At 30.9% G+C, this 25170-nt stretch overlaps 1 protein-coding gene across 3 annotated transcripts in view; it reads left to right on the forward strand.

Annotated features, from left to right (window-relative positions):
* The first annotated feature begins 1344 nt into the window (after positions 1-1344).
* LOC111640505 (methylthioribulose-1-phosphate dehydratase-like) overlaps positions 1345-25170 on the forward strand; it is a 59590-nt gene continuing 35764 nt past the window's right edge. The window contains exons 1-3 of one of the 3 annotated variants that reach the window (XM_023386515.1): positions 1345-1408; positions 9444-9985; positions 24067-24161. In XM_023386515.1, the coding sequence (XP_023242283.1) occupies positions 1360-1408; positions 9444-9985; positions 24067-24161 (686 nt within the window). In that variant the 5' untranslated portion in view covers positions 1345-1359. Of the gene's footprint in view, positions 1409-3171; positions 3378-3633; positions 3721-9443; positions 9986-24066; positions 24162-25170 lie in introns of those variants that run through there. The other 2 variants (XM_023386513.1, XM_023386516.1) reach the window with 2 other exon arrangements.

The following is a 25170-nucleotide window of genomic DNA, read 5'->3' on the forward strand; positions in this document are numbered from 1 at the left end:
ACTATGTCAATCAGGCCACGTCCGCCATCTTTACGTGGAAGGGTTAATCTTTCTGTGGCGGATTTAGGATGATGATGTTTATGCTTAGTAAGTGTTGTTCTTGTTTTCCTTTGGAGTTGCTCGAGATCTGTGCGAGTCCAATGTATAACTCCAAACGAGTATGTGAGAACTGGGATGACATATGTGTTCGTTGCTTTAACTGTATTTTGCATTTAACTATGTTCTGACGATAGCGTTTAACCTACTTTAGTATTCTTTAATTAATCTTTGCTTTATTTGTGTATGTTCTGTTAGTTTGGCCTGTTGGAATCCTAAATACTTGTAGAACTCACCCTCTTCCATGAATTCAATAACGTCTCCATTTCCAAGTGCAAACTCTTCTTTCTTCAAATTTTTTTTTCTATGTGAAGTGTTTTACATCTGTCTAGGCCAAACTCCATTTGTATGTCCTTAGTGTATGAATTTGTGATTTGTAGGAGTTGATGAAGTTGTTTCTGTGTGGATGCATAAAATTTTATGTCGTCCATGTACATGAGATGTGACAGCGTAAACTGTGTTGTTTTTTCGTGTCTGATATTGTAGCATATTGCGTGTTGTTTAAAATGTTGGATAAAGAGTTCAGGGCTAAGCAGAGCCAGAGAGGACTCAAGGAATTTCCTTGAAAAATTCCTTGCCTAATGAATATTTCGTTTGTTTGTATGGAAGTGTTACTAACCCTGAGATGCAGTGTTGTTCTCCAGTACTGCATAGTGTTTTCGAAGAATGCAATAAGTGATAGATGTATTTTGTACACGTGTAGAATATGTAGCAGCCAACTGTGCGGAACACTGTCGAATGCTTTTCTGTAGTCTATATATGCCATGTGTATGTTTCTGTGTTGTTTGTGTGCTTGCCATAGAATGCCTGAATCTATGAGTAACTGTTCTTTGCATCCCCTGTGATTTCTACGGCAACCTTTTTGTTGTTCTGTAAGAATGTCGTGTTCTTCAACATGTTTGTATATTTTGTTTATGATACAGGATGTCAATAATTTGTAGAGTGTTGGAAAACATGTAATTGGTCTGTATTGTGTGGGGTCTGTGGTTTTGTTGTTTTTAGGTTTCATGTAGGTGATGCCCTGAGTAAGAAATTTTGGCATGTCTTGTGGATTGATGATGATGTGTGTTAGATGTTTAGCTAGTTCCTGGTGCAGTGATGTAAACTTTTTGTACCAGAAATTGTGAATGTTGTCTACACCAGGTGTCTTCCAGTTGTGTGTTTTGTTAAGACAGCATAGCGAATGTCGTGTATGTTTATTTCAGCACAGGGCATAGTTGGTATGTTGTGCAAGTTTCTGTTCTCTTCCTCAATACAGCCTGTATGAGCATTGTGTGTAACAGCATTGGACCAAAGAGAAGACCAATAAGTTGTGAGTTCTTCTTCTGTTGGTGTGCCACTGTGCTGTGTATCAGTATTTGTTTTGGTACTGATTTGTCTGTAGAAAAGTTTTTCATTGTTTGTGAATAATTTATTTTGTTGTTTTCGTAGTGTACATGTTTTGTATCATTTGAGTCTACGTGCTTTGGCTGCGAGTTTTTGTTTTAGTGTATCTATGTATTCTGTAATGTGTGTGTTGTGATGTTCATGTTTTGTGTATGTTTTGATTTTCTTGAAAATGTTTTTGAGTTGTTTCTTTAATTTAGGTGTTATGTTGTTTATAGTGTATTGTGTCAGCCTGCCTAATTGCTGTCTAATGTCATTTATTTGTGTTTCTATTCTTCTCTGCCAGGCAGGCTTGTGATAGAGTTGTGTTTTGTGTGTGTTTGTCTGTGATTGTATTTTCAGTCCATGCTGTGTCACTACTGTGACTGCCCCAGCATAAACTAATGTATGAATGTCTGAGAGTGTAGAAATTAAATGGATGTAGTGTGGTAATAAGTGAGTGTTTACATAATTTAGTGTTTTCCCTACTACCTTTGATGTGTTGATTTTCGGTATTCGTTGTCTTTGTGTGGGATCTGTACCTGTATATTTAGTGAGTGTTTCCTGAAATATAAGTGAGAATGTATTAAATAATTCTACGTCTACGTTATCAGTGATGGATGAAGAAGTGCCTGTAGTGTCATTAGTGATAGTTGTATGTGTGCTATTATCAATGCTTGTTGCTGGATTATCCTGACAGGTTACGTGATCTTCATAATTAATAATGTTAAATGTTTCTGTCTGTTGATGTATTTGATCAGCAACTTGTTGTTTGATAAGTTCAAGTGTTGTTTGTGGGATAAGGTTGTGTACAATTGTTCTTTTTTGATCGACAACCCTTTGTTCGGTGACAGTGAGGTGAGGATATTGTTGTGTGAATCTATAACGTAATAGCTATCTGTATGCTGTCATGTTTGTTTCGAGTTTTGTGATGGTGTAGTAAGTACGGATGATAAACTCGTTCATTTCTGTTGTCCATTTCATCCGTTGGCGTGGTTTTCCAGCCTTTGTGGTCTGTGGATGCATTGCCATAGAAACACCAAGGCTAGGTTGATTCCTAACATCTGTTGAGGGCATTGCAGTAGCCATGCTTGGGCCGGCGCTGCTTTCGCCACCGGTAACCAAGGGAGACTGTGGCCTATTTTTCGAACTTGAGCCTCTGCCTAACCCACGAACGCGGACCTTGTTAACCCGGGCGACGTCCGAGCCGGTATCATACTTTGATCTGGTTACTACCATGAAAAAATCTCCACAGAATGTGGATGTGGTCACTGTTAGCTTCATTTCTCCCCATAGACCTTACTGGCATGGGTGTCCCTACCAGGAGCTTGTGCTCCAGCTTGCATTGCCCTATGGATCAGTAAAATTACTGGGCTCTCCCACCACGACCAGGTGGTGACCACGGGAGAGAAATTATTATTATTAATTTTTTTGTTATATCTCCGGCACAGCTGGGATTAAGAGTTGGCAACACTACTCTCGACAGAGGAAAATATAAGTAGTTTAGAGATTATTCCCTTTCTGGTAGGGAAATTTAAATATCACGTAGAAAAATTTAATTATTATCTAGACAAAATATTTAACATTTTAAAAAAAGCATTTTATTAATTTACCAAATGATACTATTAATATAAATATATACGAGATAATAATAATAAAAATTTTAAATAAAAGTTGAAAATATGAACGCGTACACGCTTAAGTGAACGTAAACATGGCCCAGGTATTAGACGCTATTGTTAAGGAAAAAGTTGTTAAGTTGAGAGATCGATTTAAACCTCCGATCAATGATAATATTTATAAACACATATTGAAACTATTAAAAGAAAAAGTTGAACAGGGGAAAACTTCGAGTTTAACAAAAATGCCGGAGAGAGTTAGAAGATTTTGGAAAATACACGGAAAGGAATTCGTTGGTAAGGGCACGTATAAGGACATTCCTTAAAGTTGTCTTGTTGTATGTAGGTTTCAGTTTCGTTATTTTTCGAAATTATAAACAAATGAAGACGTGTTTATACGACTTATTAATATTATTAAATGTAAAAAATGAAGTAATAATGAGAGATTATCTTCTGAAATTTGATATTTGCATAGGATATAGGCTTATTTAGTAATAAATTTGATTTTTAAGGCTTCCTGATATAAGTTGTGTAATTTGGTCAGTTGAAAAGCTTTGTCATTCTGTAGTTTAATTGTGAAAATGAGGAAAAACACAATATGTTGCACGCTTACTAATATTGAATGAGATTGACTTAATAGGTAGGAAAAACTAGAACATGTGACAGATTTACAAAAGCTTTCAAAGTAACTTCCATTGAAATTCTTATATGTGTGCAGCAATGTTGAATTCAAAATGTTATTTTTGGAGAATGGATGATTTATAAAAGAACTGCCATACAAGCAAAAGTGAAATTTTTAGTATCAGTTGTAAATTCATGTTTACAAAGATAATGCATTAAATCGGGTATCCAACCTTTCTGTTTCTTTGGGCCACATTGGAAGAAGTGAAGGAGTTCTGGGCCACAATAAACTTGGACCACAACAATCCTTAAATATACTTGTATATTTAAGGATTATAGTAATAAGTATTAAAACTTTATCATGAAAAAGGATATTTAAAAAAATTACTTCTACAGACACTTTTAATTTTTACTTAGAAATAGATAAATTTATTTATTATAAAGGAGACAAATAACAAAAATTTATTTGAAAAACACAAATATTTGTTTTATTTGGGTCTTTAATTAATAAAAAAACAACAAAATACCATTTTAAAGTGCATTTTTATTCAACAAATATATTTATAAATAATATGTAGCCCAAAATGTAGCCAATGCACCAAATGATATTTTTTACGCCAAACTAAAACAAGGCACATTTGGCATAAAGTTGCCAAATCTTGCAACACTGAAAGGAATATTAAAAAAACTAGAGTTGGTATTCAAAGACCTAAATTCAAGGAAAGGAGAGAAAGGTCAAAAAATAAAGAAGTGAGAAAGGTTAAATAGACCTTCTGTTACTTAAATATTGATTTTTAATTTTCCAACCTTTCTCAATTCTTTTTATTTTTTTGCCTTTCTCTTCTTTTCCCGAATTTGGGGCTATAATCCTTTGAGTCACGACTTCAGCTTTATTTAGTATTCCTTCCTAATTCACACAATTCAAGTATTTGAAAATATTTCCTTTCTATTAAAAAATAAAATATGTATAAAGGTTTACGGTTTTGTGAGACTTCTTTTTTGAGGTTTAATTCGTTGAAATAAATAAATAAATAAATTTGTCAGTTTTGTTTACACATTTATTGGGCTGCATTGGAACTTGCCGTGGGCTGCATAAAACCTATGGGCCATGGGTTTTATGCGGCCCTGCATTAAACTGTTTGGACACCCCTCCATTAAATGTTTAAAAGGCAGAGATTTTCTAGATAAGGCTGACAAATGCTTTTAAAGGCAGATTCTCACCCACAACGTAGAGATGGTTGGTAATTGTAATATTGCCTTTTCAGATAATGCATTTTGTGTAATATATATTGTTTGTCTTTATGTGTATACTGCATATTCCTACAGTATATATGTTACCATGTGGTTTTGTATAATACACAGTAACCATATAATCAACATTAAAGATATATTAAATTTAATTTTTTCTTATAATTACATATAAATATATATGTTTATCATATATATGATAAACATATATATTTATATGTAATTATAAGAAAAAATTAAATTTAATATATCTTTAATGTTGATTATATGGTTACTGTGTATTATACAAAACCACATGGTAACGTATATACTGTAGGAATATGCAGTATACACATAAAGACAAACAATATATATTACACAAAATGCATTATCTGAAAAGGCAATATTACAATTACCAACCATCTCTACGTTGTGGGTGAGAATCTGCCTTTAAAAGCATTTGTCAGCCTTATCTAGAAAATCTCTGCCTTTTAAACATTTAATGGAGGGGTGTCCAAACAGTTTAATGCAGGGCCGCATAAAACCCATGGCCCATAGGTTTTATGCAGCCCACGGCAAGTTCCAATGCAGCCCAATAAATGTGTAAACAAAACTGACAAATTTATTTATTTATTTATTTCAACGAATTAAACCTCAAAAAAGAAGTCTCACAAAACCGTAAACCTTTATACATATTTTATTTTTTAATAGAAAGGAAATATTTTCAAATACTTGAATTGTGTGAATGTGGAAGGAATACTAAATAAAGCTGAAGTCGTGACTCAAAGGATTATAGCCCCAAATTCGGGGAAAGAAGAGAAAGGCAAAAAAATAAAAAGAATTGAGAAAGGTTGGAAAATTAAAAATCAATATTTAAGTAACAGAAGGTCTATTTAACCTTTCTCACTTCTTTATTTTTTGACCTTTCTCTCCTTTCCTTGAATTTAGGTCTTTGAATACCAACTCTAGTTTTTTTAATATTCCTTTCAGTGTTGCAAGATTTGGCAACTTTATGCCAAATGTGCCTTGTTTTAGTTTGGCGTAAAAAATATCATTTGGTGCATTGGCTACATTTTGGGCTACATATTATTTNAAATATTTTAGTGTATTATATGATGAATTATATGGCTAATTATGAAAATTTTATATTATGGAATTTTAATTTATTCTTATCTACCATAATAAAAGAATTTTATCTTGTCTTATTAATGCACATAAATGTGATATATATTTACAAAATAATATGCATTATTTACAGCAAAATATGATAAAAATATCTTCATGTCAGAGCATATTAGTTAGATATTGTCATATTTTTATAAATATATATGAGGACTTAAATATAATGCTTTTAATCAGAATACAAATTTCCTTTAAATTGTATAATGATATGTATATATAATAATACATTTGAATAACATTTAGGAAACACAGGTTTCAACAAGATATTTCTCTGTGTTATAAAATAATTAAAAGTTGCTAAATTATATGATTTTGATATAATTGATATTTAATTGAACATCATACAATAAATTTGGATAAATTATTATTTTATATAAAGAAATGCTATTAATTATAACTAGGGTCCTCTTCATCCAAAACACACTGGTATGCCTTGCCAGCAGATGGCATGAAAAAGTATCTTTATCCGTAGGTAGAGATACTTTTTCACGTAGCTGGCAGGTACTACTGGCAGTTGCTCAGTAAAAACAATACTATTTGCCACATATGTATATCAGCAGTAATTTTTTTAGAAAAAAAGAGCACTGTTTATAACAGTAACAATAATCATCTGTATTAGAGTTCACTTTAATACATTCTTCTCAAGTACTTTTGGGTGACCAAGTCCATCCTCAAATGACACACAATTGTAGACTGTGACCATAAGTACCAGTTTGAACAGGATAATACCATTATTTGTTCTGTCTCTGTCATCCTGTCGTTTTAGTAAACTTTTCACTTTTGTTCCATTTTTTGAAAATTCAAAAATCTTAGCTCTTTAGTTTATATATATATTACACAAACAGAAATAGATGAAATTCTGCAATTCAAGTGATGGGTACTAATAAAGACAATAAAAATCAAACACTTGAAGAAATTAAATGAAGAAAAAATCAACATAGCTGACATAAATGACAAATGGGTCAAAATATTTAATGAAATGCATAAAAAAGATCTTGAATTAGAGTGACCATAAATTTAAAACATGAAAATGAGACACTAAAACTGTTTTTTTGGAAACTTTTGGGAAAATAATAATTATGACAAGAAAACATCATTTTGTGGTAATTATAATAGTTTGTTTAATAATGTAATTTTTTAATGAAACATTGTTTCATTAAACAATTATATAAAATTAAAAATTATTAAAAAAAATAAAACAACACATAAAAAGTTAATTGCATTTTAACAAATATTTAACTAAAGTGAAATTAACTAATACTAGAAAATCTGAGAAATTTAGATTATATAAAATGTTATATAATTATTTAAAATATTCATTTATTTTCATGTCTTTAATTCACACTACAAAATATATATCATCACAGCCTGCCTCAAAATGACAGAAATATATCTGAAATTTATGTAAATCTAATATCCAAAAGTATAATTTAATAAACAACTAAAATGCAGTGGATTTTACCATTTTGAATTGGTGATCACAATGAATGGCACTTACTGTTGTTACTTTACTTCTATTAATATATTCTCTGGAGTATAAATAATAAAGCTAAGATAAATTAAAACAATAAAAATCATTATATGTACTGTACAGTACTTGGTGTTGTAGCACAAACAATAACTTTAAACACTGTAATCAATACTAATTTTCATACTAACTGTAACCTCAAACCATTTTAAGGTTATAAAGGTGTAGTTGCCACAGCTGATTTTGCAAAGACATGAATATACTGAAAATCATAAAATAAAATCATGTGAAATACACTGATTGCTATATACTATAATTATAAAAATACAGAAGTATAAGACATTTAAATCTCTCTGCAACCTTTATCAGGACACCGGGACAAAATGCAGAAAAGTGGGATATGTTCCATAGAAACAGGATAGGGATCAAATTCGAGGTAGGGTCTGGTCACTCTACCTTGAATTTGAAAATTAATTAATTAATTTGATAAAATTAGTCCTTTGTTTTTCAGGAACCATAGCTTTTATAGAAAGAATATTTTCACTTATGAGAAGTTAAAATCAAATATTGAAGCCATGAAAGGAGTGCTAATTATAAAGTAAAATTGCCCATCTATATTTCTTGACAACATTTTAATAAGAGATGCTGTGTTTATCAAGAAATTCATACACATTTTAGTATCAAGAAATTATGGTTAGCCGTAATTAACTATCTGTATGTCTGTATGTATATCATACAGGTGTGTATGATATACATACATATCTGTATGTCTGTATGTATATCATATATTTGTTTCTATTGAACTGTTTCTATGAATTGTTTCTATTGTTTCTATTGAAATTGTTTCTATGAATTGTTTCTATAAAACATTCACATGCACAACTTTGATTGTTGTTTCTGTTAACAAAATTTATCAATATATTTGAAGAATAAAACATTTTAGATAATATAAACATGAAATAAAATGTACATTAGTTGGTTATAAAGTTTCTATTATGTTTTTACCAATTTTTTTCATATATAAATTTTGTAAAAACTATATATGTCATCCTTTGAATTTTGTTTTTGTATATTTTCTTTTAAAAACAGCATATTCTTGAAATTGTTAAGCTTTAGCATAAATACAATTTCTTAAGCTCTTAGTAATAAAGTAAATACTGAATGAGATCAGTGAGATCACCCTGAATGTTAATTGTATAGCTGAAATTTCATTACATTATTAACTGATAAAATTTCTTAATATTGAATGAATATGAATATTGAATGAATTGAATATTGAATTTCTTAATATTGAATCACTTGGAACATCAAATCTTAGCATAAATTAAAATTTTTGCATACTGAATTACTTCATAATTCTTAATGTAGTTTAAGCTGAATTTTCATAGTCACCTTTAAATATTTTAGTGTATTATATGATGAATTATATGGCTAATTATGAAAATTTTATATTATGGAATTTTAATTTATTCTTATCTACCATAATAAAAGAATTTTATCTTGTCTTATTAATGCACATAAATGTGATATATATTTACAAAATAATATGCATTATTTTCAGCAAAATATGATAAAAATATCTTCATGTCAGAGCATATTAGTTAGATATTGTCNAAATTGCCCATCTATATTTCTTGACAACATTTTAATAAGAGATGCTGTGTTTATCAAGAAATTCATACACATTTTAGTATCAAGAAATTATGGTTAGCCTATACAAGTAAATCAACTTAATAGCTAAGCAATTGCTTTTAGTTATATCAATACATATCATATGTTAATTTTTTTATAAATTTTATATCTAAGAAATTTTCAGACCTGATTAAATTTGAATATTTGGAATTAATAATTGAATTTTGTTTCAGATATTACAGATCTTACCAAATACTTTGGGCGTTTAGAAAATGGCATTATGGTAAAAACAGGCCGAATCCTTTTATCTGAATCATTAGCCATTGAAATAATCAGTAAATATGCTCTTGAACATGGTAAAGAAACTAGTTCAACAATTCATAAAGATTTGCAATCTAAATTTGAATTACCTCTTCCATTTATACAGACTTATGTGAAAAAAGCAATTAATGAAAAAGTGGAAAAGAATCGAAAATGGAGTTCTCAAAAGTTACAAGAAAGATTAAGTGAAGCTCATAAACAAGCTATTATGGAAGCAGTTGAAAATATTACACAATCTGATTCTAATAATTTAGATAAATCATTAACAACAATAAAACTTGTACAAATGGGAGAAATTGAAAGTGAAAGTGGAGAAACAAGCAAAAGTACACCATTATTGTTAATTCATCCTAAACCAAAAAGGAAAGCAAAACAAATTAAATGTGACAACAATCAACAGTTTTCAAAAACTCAGTTTCCAATATTTTCACAACCACCATTATCATCATGGCAGGTACGTTGAAATTTTTATGAATAGGTTGTAGATTATAAGAAGTAGGAATACATAATTTGAAATGCTGAAGTTTTTTCTTATGTAAATGTGATAACATTTGTAAAAAAAAATCATTGTATTATTTTAATAATATTTAGTTTATATTTTCAAATGTGCTGATATTTTTCAATAGAATATTCTGGCTCTTTTCAATAGAATATGCATCACACCTATTGTCAGATGAATTAATTATGATTTTAACTAAAAGTATCCATTCAAATAAATATTGTATTTTCAATTCAAAAAGCTAAATATTTACAAATAAATTAGTTTCTGCTTTATTTTGGAGCATAAAATACAATTTATACACTCCCTAGTACTTTCAGGTTTTCTCAGTTTACTCCTAAATACAGTGGGTGATCGGTTAACGAACAGATCGGATAACAATCACTTTCGCAAAAGATTTTTATGTTCGGACAACGAACACCCCATAGAACAAACACAAGAAGCAATGTAAAATAATGAATACCGATTGGTCTTCCCTTGTCTTCAGGCAACAATTCGAAACTTTTCGGAGTGTGGGAGACGTTGACATCAACACTCAAGCTGGTATATACTGATCGGATAGTATTCCTCCGAACTTTGAAACTCTCCCTTGTAACTCCAGCCTTTTATTTTTCTGACAAAACAATTTTTATATGTATTCGCGAGACTGTCGGATAGGCACTCGTTAAGTTTTGCGTCTTTACGAAAGGTGAGAGTATAATAGCAAAGGTAGAGAGTCTGCAGAAGATGCCTAATGTTGCTGGGTAGTATGGCGTGAACAGGTCTACAGTAGGCCGCAGTTCAATCTTATTTAAGAAAAATACTGTATAATCAAGAAGACTCAAGCAGCTAAAGTAGTAACAAAAATCACATCTGAGAAATAAAGAACATCGAAAAGATCATAATGGAACCTGAAATGATCTGACGACAGAAGAATGGCAAGAACTCTTGAATGAAAAACACCAAGAAACTCGGTGAGATATGTTTTCTTCTGAAAAGAGGATTAATGCCAATATCTGTTATTAAAGATCCTTTGAAGAAGTGGGAGGATGTCAGAACAACGGTCTTAGAATGATATCCAAACCAGGTTGACAAACAATCCTATTAATTACTTACGAAAAATCCTGAAGAAGAGAGAAAAGCAATCGACATTAGACAGATTCTTTAACCCATTTCAAATGGAAAAACATGACTAATAAAAATGCAAGACTGTGTATGTATGTATTTTTGTTATTACATATAAATAAACATAGTAAGAAAGTATATATTTTTTTTTTATTTTTTGGGGTCTCCAGAACGAATTAATTAAATTCCCATTAAAACCTATGGTAAATCAATAATCGGTTAACAAACAATTCGGATAGCAAACAAATTCTTGGAACAGATTATGTTCGTTAACTGATCACCCACTGTATAACCTTCTGCTTTTCTATCCATATGTCAGTATATTTTCTCAATGTGATACATAAAAAGGAAAAAAGAAAGAAAAGTACAGACAATCATTCTAAAAGTAATGATTTCATGCATATTTTAAGAATTTAAACCAGCATTGAGGAATATCTAATTTCAGAAATATAAAAACAGAATTAAGTTGAAAGATGTTTTATTATTGAATTGTGTCTTAATTTTTAATACCTGTTGAAGCAATTAGCTGAAACATTTGGAAATTAAAGTACACTTCAACAATAAATTTGAAAAATAAAATCAGATTATCATTCAAAATTATTAATGAAAAGATAACAATATTTGCTGCAATTTTTCATTTTGCAAGTTTCATTTATAATTTCCTTAGATGTAGGTAGATATATGAAGTATAAACGTTGTAACATGTAATCCTTTGTTTGTTTTATGAAATACTTAATTTAACAAAATCAGTTTCTGTATTCAATAGAAATAAATAATTTTTCAATAAAAAATATTAAAATGAATAAATATAAATGAAATAAAAAAATACATTGCAAATAGATCCTAATTGCCTAACCCAAGTCTTTTTGACTGTGTTTCAGTCTTTCTTTTTCTTTTCTTATGATCTGATACTCTTTTCTATTTTGTTTCTTTTTTGATTTTTTTCTTAAATTTGTGTAGACATTTATTCATGATTAGTAAGGGAGATCTGGAAAACTGCAATAGAATTCATTTCAAACTGGAAAAAATAATCTGTTTACATCTTTGAAATTTGCTGTAGACTTGAATAATTAAAGTTGCCAGATTTTCTGTATTTAAAAGGAAAACCCTTTATTTTAGCTAAACTATCCATGTATTTTATTGAAAAAAAAAAATGAATGTGATTTGTCTTTTCATTTTTTAATGCCTGTATTCTGTAATGTCAATGATAGATCTCTGCACAGGTGTATGCTTATCCTTCCCCATGGACCAATGGTTGAGTAGATAAACCAGTGAATACTGGTAGTTGGTACCAGCTTTATGCCTCACCAAAAGGCTGGTCACATGGAGTTTCCTGGGTTTTCCTCATATGATTAACACCTAAATAGGAGCCAGCTTCCTGAAGAAAGTCCTTCTGGAAGGCACCACAATACATTGGCAAATTGCCCATGTATTACCCATGTTGCCTTATCCCATCAATCCAATTCAATCTCCATAGAAAGCTATTGTTTACCATTAAATATTTTAAATTCTAAATTACAGTAAACTAAAATTTGTAAATATTTATAGTCAATATGAAAAGTATACTATAATTTAATCAAAATCTAAAAAAATATAAACAGATTGTTTAGTTATTAACTGAAAAATCATTCAATTTTACATTTTTGGGATGGGATGTGGTGGAGTGAAAGTTAGAGAGTAATAGCATTAATCATTTTTAAATGTGCAGTCATAGAAATTTGGCAACTCAAGTTCCATCATACATTTCATAAATTTGTTAAATGTAAATTTATTCTATATTTATTAGATTAGAATGTTATGTATTTTATCTCATTTAGCCACATTATCTGTAAGACAATTATAAGTAAATCTAAAATTGTTATTTTTCTTATATTTCAAGTCTTAAAATTGTTATATTTTTTAATATCTTGAATTGCAATTAAAATGACATAATCTTAAAATATAAATCCAGAGATGTAATAGATATATGATAAAATAGATATTATATAGATATTGCAATATCAAATCTTCAAATAATAATTTTAATTAAATACTTTTAAGTTTACATCAACTTTTCCCTTCAGAAATGATGTAATAAGCATTGATACACAACCATCTTCAGAATAATCCCTTTGGGTGACAATACACTTTTGCCAGTACTCATAAAGCTTCTGGATGCATTGCTGTAAGCTGTCTTTTGCAAGCACCCATAATTCCTCCTATAATGTTGCTTTTACCTCATTTGATGATTCAAAATGGTGTCCCTGAAGTTGTTTTCATTAGTGAAAAGAAGTAAAAATCACAAGGAGCTAAATTGAGATGTGGAAGCATATTAATACCATTTCTGGCAAGAAACTCTGTGACCATTATGGACTGCTGTGTGGGCATGTTGTCATGGAAAGGTTCCGTATCATTGTCCACTTTGTGACACTTGGGCCATTTATGATGGATGGACTTATGCAGACAACATAAAATGCCCAGATAATACTCCTTATTCACTGTTCTGCCCTCAGGAATAAATCCTGAATGGAAAATACCATGAAAATCTTAAAATACCTGCATCATAACTTTCCCTCTGCTGCGATTCTGCTGGAATTTTTTTTAATCACAATGATGAGTTTGATGTTTAAGAAGCAGCAGATAATCCAAAAATAATTTGGATTATGATCTTGGTGCCACCTTCTTGTGAGGAAAAAGGGACACATTAATAAAACAAACACAACTCTTCATTCATTTTCAGACTATTTCTGAACAGTTTTTGTTTTCCAAACAATTTTTAAAAAATAACTGAAATTCCATACAGTTGGTATCCCTTGGTATAGTCTGAAAACATTACAGTTTTTAAGTTTACACTTTAAGAAAAGCTTGTTTGAATTAAATTTATATTATCTGATTTTGAGTCATCAAATCAGGTAAAAGCAGCATCATGGGACATTATGGATGGTTACAAAAGAAGGCTTACAAAATTCTTCCAAAAGCCATACGAGTTCTGGTAAAAGTGTATCATTGCCCGAGGGGATTATTTTGAAGGTAAGGTTGTGTGTTGGTGATTTAAACTACAGTATTTGAGGCAAGGAACTATACACAAGTACTCAAATTTTTGGATCATTAATACAAATAACACTCCAATTTCTTATATCATACAAACTCAAAACACTGCTTTATAGTAATAGTTTTTACATCAAATTATTTAATATATCTGCTTATATGATATAATGTTTTAATACAATCACTAGATAAGTTTATATATTATTATATATTGTATATATTTATTTTATTGGGCTGCAATTTGAAAAAAATTGTAGACCGATAAATTTTCATTATCATCTGTCTGTCAGCCAATCTTTCCTTAATCTCGAAAATGGAGTTAGATAGATGAAATCAGAGACCAGTTATGGAAACCTTATTTGCAGGAGGTCCCAATTAACTATATATGAACTTCTGATAAAAACTCACGTTATTTCACTTCAAAACTCTTCCCCTGAAAGGAGTTAATAGATAACTGCATGATTCTATTGTTAAAGAAAAAGTATGATAATAACACCATAGCAGCCAGCCACTACTAATTTGAAGTGGAGAGCATATATTTTAAATTAAACTAAAAATATGATTAAAAATTGCAGCTCGGCATTGTGACGATGTTACAATAAATAATTGCTCATTATATATTGTTTATATATTTTTTTAAAAATTTCATAATCCCTAAATCATGCTAACAATTAATCAAAAGAAAATTAAATTATTATACTTAATGTCAGAATGTTATACTGTACTTGTTAAATATGGGAAAATGTTTTATCCTAAACAAAATCAGAATAATTTTGTTCTTGTAATAGCATATGATCTGTTGAACTTTCTGGTAGAACTTTTTAACTTTATAATTGCTATTCTATGTTTTTTATAGTGATAAAATTACAATTTCTTTATCATAAAAACTGAATGAGATTTTCGGTATTTAGCATAGAATTATATGTAGATAATGTTTTTGTATAATACTTATTTAATGAATAATATTTTATACATACAAAATCTCTTCCACTTCCAAAAACAGTTTAAATTAAATTTAACTGTTAAATCTAATTTAAACTGTTTTTCTCGGTAGAGAACTACTAAGAAGACTCTAGCAGTTTTGGGCAGCATGCCTATTACCAGAATCATTTTTCTTGGTTATTCAAGATGATGGGTGTATAGCTAGGGTTGCCAATTTCCAGAGTAACAAATTTCAAACACAATGTGAAAAATGCCAACTTGGAAATGTGTTTTTTTTTCTTTCCCTTGATGATGATGAGACAGCCACAGAGATGATTAAAGGCATAAGCCTACAGCTCTGGGGATTCTAGGATTGAATCTGGGCAAGTAATCCCAGGAAGTTTTGAGAGGTCACTTCCGAACATATTATGCCCCATCCCTTACTTCTCCATCACTCTCCAATGTGGTCCTGACTGAACCTATAATAGGTATGATTAGTAAGTTTTCTTAGTACCCAGAGAGCAGACAGAGAGAAAAAGTGGGAAAAATGCAGTGATGGGAACAAAAATAATTTGGATTATGATCTTGGTGCCACCTTCTTGTGAGGAAAAAGGGACACATTAATAAAACAAACACAACTCCTCATTCATTTTCAGACTATTTCTGAACAGTTTTTGTTTTCCAAACAATTTTTAAAAAATAACTGAAATTCCATACAGTTGGTATCCCTTGGTATAGTCTGAAAACATTACAGTTTTTAAGTTTACACTTTAAGAAAAGCTTGTTTGAATTAAATTTATATTTGAGACATTTCCTTAATAAGAACAGTTAAATTTTCAATAGAAGATTTCAAATTATTTCTGTTTGTTCAATATTATTGATGTCTTACTAAATGTTTTTTCAGGTTCTCTATTAAGAAATATGATGAGCATTCTTCTATATAGGAATCAAACCAATATTTATTACAACTTTATTTGAATATTTCTTAGTTTAGCAAAATTATGAAAGATACATTTAATTATATGCAAAATTAATTTGTTATATCTTAAAATTATAAAGTTACACAGTATTTCTGTTCTTAATAAATTATATACTTTGCAAAAAGTCTTTCAAAGTGAATCTATCATTTTAAATTACCATAATTGTTAAATATTATCCGACAAGTACGTGGCATGCACCAATCAATAGATCAACTGTCTTAGTTTCATCTCCCATCCACATTCAAACATCTTGTATATCATCTCTAGGAAGTGCCACAAATAAAAATGGTGATTCTACAACAGAGGTATTTTGTGAAAAGTGAAAATCTATCCTAGAAAGTTGGAATCACTCATCATTATGCAACACGAATAAACTGCAGGAGCCGTAGAATCGACTGCCATACAAGGAGCGGTAACATATACTGTAGCGAACCTAGGAAGAATTTGAGTATTGCCATGCCATGCGACATGTCGAGAAATTGTAACAATCAAATTCGAAACTTGAACAATTTTCCAACATTTTAAAGTACATTACAACATTCTAGGATAATAATTAACATAATTACAATAATTTAAAATGGTAGTATTCTTTTTGGAGGACTCTGTATTTAACATAAAAACCAAAATACAATATATTCAATAACGTAGAATTTTGTTTAATTTAATTTTGAATAAAATATCTTTTTCTTTCAAATATTCATTCACTTGCTCTAGCCATTTTTTTTTTCTGGGTTGATCCCACTTTCATTATTATAATTTATTATAATAGTGTGAGGGGGCCTAACATTTAAATTATATGCAATATATAAATTAAATATATCGTATTAAGATCATTTTAATAATTTTATTTTTTGAATAACAATAATTTCATTTTAAATATGAGTAATTTTTTTAAACTTGTGAATAAATGTAAATATTTATATATAAAGTATAACGAAATTCGATTAGTCATTATCAACATATTTGATAATTTAATGTCGAAATAATTTAATTCAAACTGGCAGTTCTTAATTGAACATCGACAGCGATATTTTTATAAACAGTGATTTTGAATTTAGCGATAGCGAAGGATGCCGACAACTACGGATGTTGGATGCGGTCATTCGGACGATCATTACGACAAGGTTTCTAATTAATATATTTTTATTGAAGATTTAATAATAATTATTATTATTTTAAACAATTTTTTATGAGTTTCTTTAAATTTTTATTTTCTTATAGTCGAGAATGTTAATTTGTCATCGATATCTAAATCTAAATCGATTGTTAGTGTTTATGTATGAAATTGTTAATTAATTAAAACATATTTTATTATTATAATTTTTTTCGATGAAGTGTGATTATTTTATTCGCGATTTTTTTAAACGGTGTATTGTTACGGAATGGGTGTGATACGGATGATGTATCGTCGCCATTATCCGTGTATTGCTCTTAATCTGTTTCTGATCGTCCTTAGAATTTAATCGCGAAGTAATGTGCATTTATGCAGAAAATACGGGTTTAGTTGATCTAAATGAATCGAGATGGCGCAACTGCAATTTCGGTTTGATATTATTAAATATGGCGATTACTAAACGTGTTTTCACGATAAATATGATTAAATGTCATAAATTTAATGTAAACTATTTTTAAAAAGATAGTTCTGTTTTTTATTATTTTGGTTATGAGGAATGAGAAAATAGATTTATCTTTCAAAAATTAATAATTTGTAGTTCTTTTTCTACTGTCTTATGAGAATATTTTGTATGGTTTTATGGTGATAAATTGTGTATTACAAAATACAATAAAACGTCTCTAACTCAAAATACTGAGGGGCAGGAAAAAACTGAGTTAAGGACGATTCGAGTTAGAGGAAAATGCCATTTCTGAATACAGGTATACCTCGAGTTACATCGTTTTTGATTATGCGTTGTTTGTCAAAAAAATATATGGAAAAATAAAAATCAAGTTTAAATCATTTTATTCGACTTTACGTCTGTGTGCCACAAATATTGAAATCGTAATAAAGCACATAAAATCATATTAAAATACATAAATTTACAATAAATGTTAATATAATCATCATAAATTGTAGAGAACGAAATATGGAAACATCTGTGACTCTGTGTTGTCATCTTTTTTAGTGGTCTTTTATGAGCTCAATATTGGCATTTTCCACGGCAGTTCCAAAAATCTACTGTTTGGCATCATTGTCAGTGCCACTCGTTATTGGTAAATTTAACATAAATTAGTTTATTTTTTACTATCGCAAAATAATTTTAATAACTGTATTTGTTATTTAACCTTACAAAGTCATCTTATTTTATAATGTCTTAGAGCAAACCACATTCACAAATAAAGAGTCTGCAATGTACTGTAAACATCGCCAAATTGTAAACATGTATATTTACAAGTATGTACCGTACGTACCATACATATATTCATAAATTAGATTACTTTTCTCCTGTACTGTATTAAAAACTAAAATTTATTTGTTTGTAAGCTTAAAATAGATTCTTATTAATCATATATTATTAAAAATTCATTTATAAATAAAATATAGAACTGGGAATGGTATTTGTGGTTTAGCCTAGTGACAAGTAAATTTGACTTACGTCATTTTTTGACTTAAGTCGCCTCTCCTTGAACCAATTATCAACGTAAGGTGAGGTATACCTATACATTTGTAGCTTTTACCTCTCTTACATTACATAAAGAATCTTTGATAGTTTTTTGTTTTAAATAGCTTGTGTGACACCTTTCGGCAAAATGTTCAATGTAACTAATGGAATCTAACAGTTTTTTCAAAATCAAATTGAAATTGAAAATGATTATAAAAATTTCTAAGAAGGGAAATTTCGGTTGTGAAATTGGACCAAGAGATCGTGTTAGTGTTATAAATCAGAGACCAGAGGGAAAACTACATATTTATATCAAAATAAATGTGATGCGAAGATAAACGACATAAAGGAATGTCAGCTGAGAGAGAGTGAGCGAGCTTTGTCAAGGCAGCATCGGGGTTTAAACAATCTAACAGGTTAATAACTAAAAGTTATTAACCTGTTAGATTGTTTGGGCTCTAAAATGTCTGGGGAAAAGACAATAGAGTAAAATACAAGCTCAGGCTTCAAAGCTCCATCAACACCTTGGGCCAAGTGAACAGATGCCGGGAGAAAACCTCCTGGTGTGGACCTTTCCGCAACTCAAAACAGTCTGTTTTTGGCTGGAGACAGAAGAATGACCAATCAGGGAGAGGGAAAAGGGACACAGGACAATCAAAAGGGTGAGATTCGAGGGGAAATACTATAAAAACTCCAAATCTTAAGGTCGGGGCAGTTCTCCAGCCAAGTGTTCCACAGTGACTTGAGCCAGGAACTCAGTTCATCCTCCTATAACAACTGCCGGAGTCTCCCCACTTGTTCCATGAATTTGTGACCACTAGTGCCCCAAGGCTACTTCGAACAACACACCACTGATCTACGTTCGACATCCAAAACCTCCCCATCACCTGTTGTTCTAGAATGCACTGTATTTTAATATTATGTAAGTTGCTTTATGTTTAAATAAATGGTTTTGTTATTAGATACTTGTCATCTATGCCTCCAACATCACCACCTACATGTGATCAGTCCCTAGGCTTTTCCTGATGTGCAATTAATGGATTGCCCCTAAAAGTCAGTCCATATTATATGTGTAGCAACAGAACACAGCTACCCGACTCTAACTCGCCACTTGGTTGAACGGTACCAGCACATGAACCAACCCCCCTTTGCAAATAGTACTACCGACTTACGGCCTGATAATGCAACACACATCTCCATCATGTTTAACCCATACCTTAGGTCAATACATAGGAAGATAGCCAGCGAACAGGAGTTACAGATAGCATACAGAAGATGCACTACAAGTTTCTGTATCCTGCAGAATGAGAAAGACCCGCCGGACCACGCCAGACTCCCCAGTTTCTATTCTATCCCAATTAGAGACAACAGATGGGATAAGGACTTGTTGCACATCAGTTCGACCAAGCGTTCATTGGATACCTGTATTAGGGAACACCAGGCAGATATCTGGCATGTGTGGCTCACTTCCACCCTAGCCACATATGCATCCAATCCCGAAGTTGAGCCGCGATTTGAGAAAGCTGCAGTCATCGTCAACACACCTCACCAGGAACATCTCAGGTGTCTGGAGGCCATAGCTATCTACAACGCCAGCCAAGCGACCACGTGCATCAACTGGAAGGAGTTTGTCCCTGGCCTGTCAGTCTCTGTTGGATGCCGAACCACAGCTACCTTCTCTGATGCACGACCACACATGTCAAGGAAGACCGACTTCATTGGAATGACATTTGATCCCACAGAATAACATACACTCCGTCCAGGGAAATTCCTTAACCAGTTGACCTGAAGAAGAACAGTGTGAATGTTAGAAAACGTTTGTCAACTGTGATATCTATACTAATACAGTTGAACCTGCTTATAACGTCATCCATGGGACCGGCAATTTTTTGACGTTATAACCGAGTGTCATTATCTGCGGGATCATAATTTCAGTCCCATAAAAGTATCAAGTCTGTTTAAGAATCTTTTATAAAATTCATCTAATTTAATATCGTATGTATAAAAGTGCAAACTAAATATTTAAATCAACTTTATTTACATTATTATGTCTAAATTTACAACGATGTAATTAAAAATTTTTATTTGTCATTCGATAATGGCGGCACTTTCGGTTTTGAGAATAATGTCCAATCAAAAGGCAACAAAAAGTTAAATTAAGCAAGAAATGAGAAAATTATCATCCAGGTGTTATTAACGTCTGGATGATAATTTTCTCGTTTCTTGCTATCTATCAATAGACATGAAGTCCAATATCTTTCACTTCTAGGTTAAATTAATGTATATCAATTAAAAAGAAACAATAAAAATATTCACTTAAAAAAAGTCAGTTATTTTAGATTGTAGGCATTTTTCACCTAAAAATTGTTTATCAATGTCATTTTCTAAGTCGTAGATTTTGTTCATTATTTCCGATGAAGTTTTACGAGACCTGTAGAATTTGCTAAACCAAAGTCTCTGCATAATCTTTTTTCTTCCACTTTCAACTGCTTTAATTATTTCTACTTTGCAGTCTAATGTTAACGCTTTCCTTTTTAAGCTAGCCATTTTACCTGATTTGATGCTAAACTACAACACGAGTATGAGAGCTATGCAGACTAACCCACTGTCACGTCGTTTAAAGGGGTGGCGCATCTCACCCCATTGAATCAGGTGGTGACAGTACCACCCACAATCGTTCTAGGAAGCGGACTCTGACCCTAGGACTGAACACAGTATTTTCTTTGATAAATAAAATTTATAATTTAATTTTGTAAATTTAAAAGTGCTTCAAATATGACATTAAAACAGGGATATATGTCGTTACAAGTGGGTTTTTTAACATTATCTAGTATAGTAAAATCGTGGGACCGATAAAAATTTGACGTTATATTAGGGTTGTCGTTACATCCTATGTCGTTATAATCGGGTTAAACTGTATTATAAAGAGGTAATGTTTGTAAGTTTGGATGTAGGGGGTAATCTCTGAAACTACTCATCCGATTTCAAAAATTCTTTCACCAATATTTAGAATGGAACTTCAGGGTGGACATAGGCTTTATATTATCCATTAAACATTCATATAAATTAAAAGATATCATCTAGGGTTAAGGCGTTTATGTCCAACAGATAGCACTACGAGTATGATGACCTAACTTTGCTTTTCTGTGAGGATGAACTAAAGCAGATAATCTTCTATCTATCTATATAAATAAAAATGTAATGTTCATTTGTTCCTACCGATTCCTTTGAAATTTTGATACAACACTGCATTTGAATACGCACGTGTTTTTATGTAATATACATGTCGATATTCCCCCCGCAGGGGAGAGGGACAGGAGTAAGGCTTATCGTGAAGAACTTGGCTTCTATTATACTATTTCAGATACGGTTTTTTGCGTTTTTGATTCGTTTTAATAGGGTGCATCAAGAGAATGTACGCTAAGAAGGGATTTTTCAAAAAATTCCCCCCCCTCACAGGGGAAGTGTTATACATTTATAATAGATACATTTTGAGCCACAACAACGCGTGACGGGATCTGTTAGTATAATATATATATGCATTACGCATCGTTTACAGGTTCCAGAGAGATTATACATCTTGATATTTCTAGGCTGTCACAAAGCATGTCATAGGCTTGTTGGAATTAGTTTCTTTGAAAAAGAATAGTCCAAGGATAAATGTGGCTTTGAATCCACACCGATTATAACTCTAGCTGGATGCAGTGGAATCTGCTGGAAAATGAGAAGGCTTTTGTAGTCCAAATGCAATAGTTAGGTGTTCACTGTTTCATTGAGACAAAAATGTACCTTGTTACAACATAAAATTTTTCATGGTCACAACACTTCTGCTTCCATTTTGCCAAGGAAGGTTAATGGAAAGGTTTATTGGATTTTCCTGTTGGTAGCAAGCAACTGATAGTTATGGTTGATCTTATATGAACAATGCACCAACTTCTTCAGTAGCTTTTATACTGTTTTATGGGTTATGCCCATTGCTGTGATACTGCAGAGACTCAGCCTATAACATTATTCGTTGATTGTTTAACGAGAGCTGTCGTAACTGCTTTGATGACTTATAGATTTGTATCCTAAACCAGTGTGAAAAGTGCAGTTGTGTTGAATAGCCACAAGGGTGAAAATACAATACAATTAAGACAGTATATAATTAACACAGCAATTGATTTAATAAGAAATGATAACACAATGCACAAAAGAAAAAAATAATTCAGATGCCAACCCTAGGGCATTTGCCCAGCTCTGTCCAAGAAAACAAAAAAAGACCCAACACATGACAAAACATAAAGATTCCCATGTCTTACAATTTTGTTAAACATGTGTGATTGTGTATTACAAAAAAATTTCTTACAACTAACTTAAAACTAACTTATAACTATAGAGATGAAATGGAAAATTAAAATAGACAAAGGAAAGGGAAAGAAAGGGGTACCCGTACTTGGTTGGTTCTTTTTTTACGAAGATGATTACTTTTGATGATTCTCAGTGAAATTTCCTTGTTCATTCTTGGGGAAGTTAACGTATCCTTTTATTGGGGATCAAAGGAGAATGTCTTCATTAACAATTAATTGAAGCCTTAGGATTCTTGTTCCACAAAGCCTTCAAGAAATTCTTAGGTCTTTTAGGTCTCAAGATTGACTACTTCTCTCCACTGTATCCTCCAATCTGAACTCTCCTTCCCAGTCCGAAAACCATTATCTCGCCCTTTTAGGCCCTTAGGCATTTTCTCTCCCCATGGGACAGTTTAGAACATCAATCATCAACTGAGTGAAGTAGAAATGAGGACGAGAAGATTCCAGAAATGGGAAAAGAAAAGAATCAAGGACAGAAGCTACAAACTAGAATATTCTAACTTAAAATTATGATTGTACAGCCACACCAGGTTGAGTTCAAGGAAACTGGACATCAGGGAGCACACACTCCCAGATGTCCAGTTTCCTTGAATTGAGTGATCATTTTCCTGAGAGCTTATCTAATCAATGGTTATATAAATTTTTATGATGGCAAAATTACTGAAGTGCAGCTGCAACATTGCTGCTGTTCTCATAAAACAGCTTTACAAGAAATGGTTTTCTATGGTTGGATTGTAATTTTAATACTTTCATTTGGAATTTAGTTTTATGAATTAACAATGAGGTTAATCTTAAAAATTATTTTTATTAATTTTTGTTTAAATAAAATTTTGAATTTGTAATTTAAAAAAAAAAAAAGAAAGACAGATTCTTTTTAGAATTAATGTCTAATCAATGGAATTTTATATTTAAGTTTAATCTGTAAGAAAATATTTTCTAGAAATAATATTTGTCTGTATATTCTGCTAAAATGTTTTATTAAACTGTTTTGAATTATAAAATATTTTTTATCATTTAGTGTAGTTATTGATAAAATAATTTCATATCATTTAAAGGAACACCCTCGTAACTTAATTCCTGAATTATGTCGCCAGTTTTATCATTTGGAATGGCTTTCTGGCACAGGTGGTGGAATTAGCATTAGACATGGGTTAGTTTTTAAATCAGTTTTGACTAAATATTAATAAAAATTAATTTAGATAATTATCTTAAAATAAAAATTATATTTAAGAAGTTTGGTAGATTAGATTACATTAAAAATACAGTAGAGTCTTGTTTTTATATGGGATTCATGTTCTTAAGTTTAATAGTTGGGTTACCAATCTTAATGCCACTGAATCTCTGACTCAACTCAGTAAACCATGCTTCTCCAAATTCTGACATTTCAAACATGGAGAAGTACCCAAATGATGCTAATGACTGTAATGAATACCTGCTAATGGGTGAAATCACTAAACATTGATAGTTGGTTGCAGGCTTTTGTCTGATCAATGGGCTAGCCATATGGAGTTTTTTTTTTTTTTTTAAATCTATCTAACACTTAAATTGGCATCAGTTTCTCACAGTAAGTCCTTCAGAAGGCAGTCCTGAGGGACTTTCTATGGACTTTCCTGAAGGACTTTCTTAGTGTAGTTGATATGTTATAATAAAACTTTGCTGTTCATATTCAAAAACTTCAGACTGTCTAATATTATTCATTATAGTAAAACATAAAATATATTTAAACTATTCTATTTACATTTTTCTAATAATCATAAATGGTTGCATCTAGGCAACCATATGGGACTATTTGGGTGAAACACAAATTTTCATGGAGTTTTATTTTACATTGTATCTGCTGATCTGCAATCCTCATATAAAACAAGACTGCTGTATATGTAAAATTTTAGTTCTTCTATTGATTCTCATTTGATGACAAGAATTTTGATCATGTACTGCAATGTATTGAAGATTATTGGAAAATATATTGTCTAATTGTTTATATATAATATAAATTGCTATAGAATCTTTGAGTAGTTATTTACTCAAAAAATTCTTAAAAATTCATTATGTACAAATTAAATGAATTCAATGATTTAATATGCACTTGTTTGTTTTCATTCAAGTTTATAAGGGATAGTTGTCTGTGATTTTTGAAAGATCCCTTCTCTGTTAAAGGA

The sequence above is a fragment of the Centruroides sculpturatus genome, unplaced genomic scaffold (genome assembly GCF_000671375.1).
Source record: "Centruroides sculpturatus isolate CEXI.00-Female unplaced genomic scaffold, Cexi_2.0 scaffold1233, whole genome shotgun sequence".
Lineage (NCBI taxonomy): Eukaryota > Metazoa > Arthropoda > Arachnida > Scorpiones > Buthidae > Centruroides > Centruroides sculpturatus.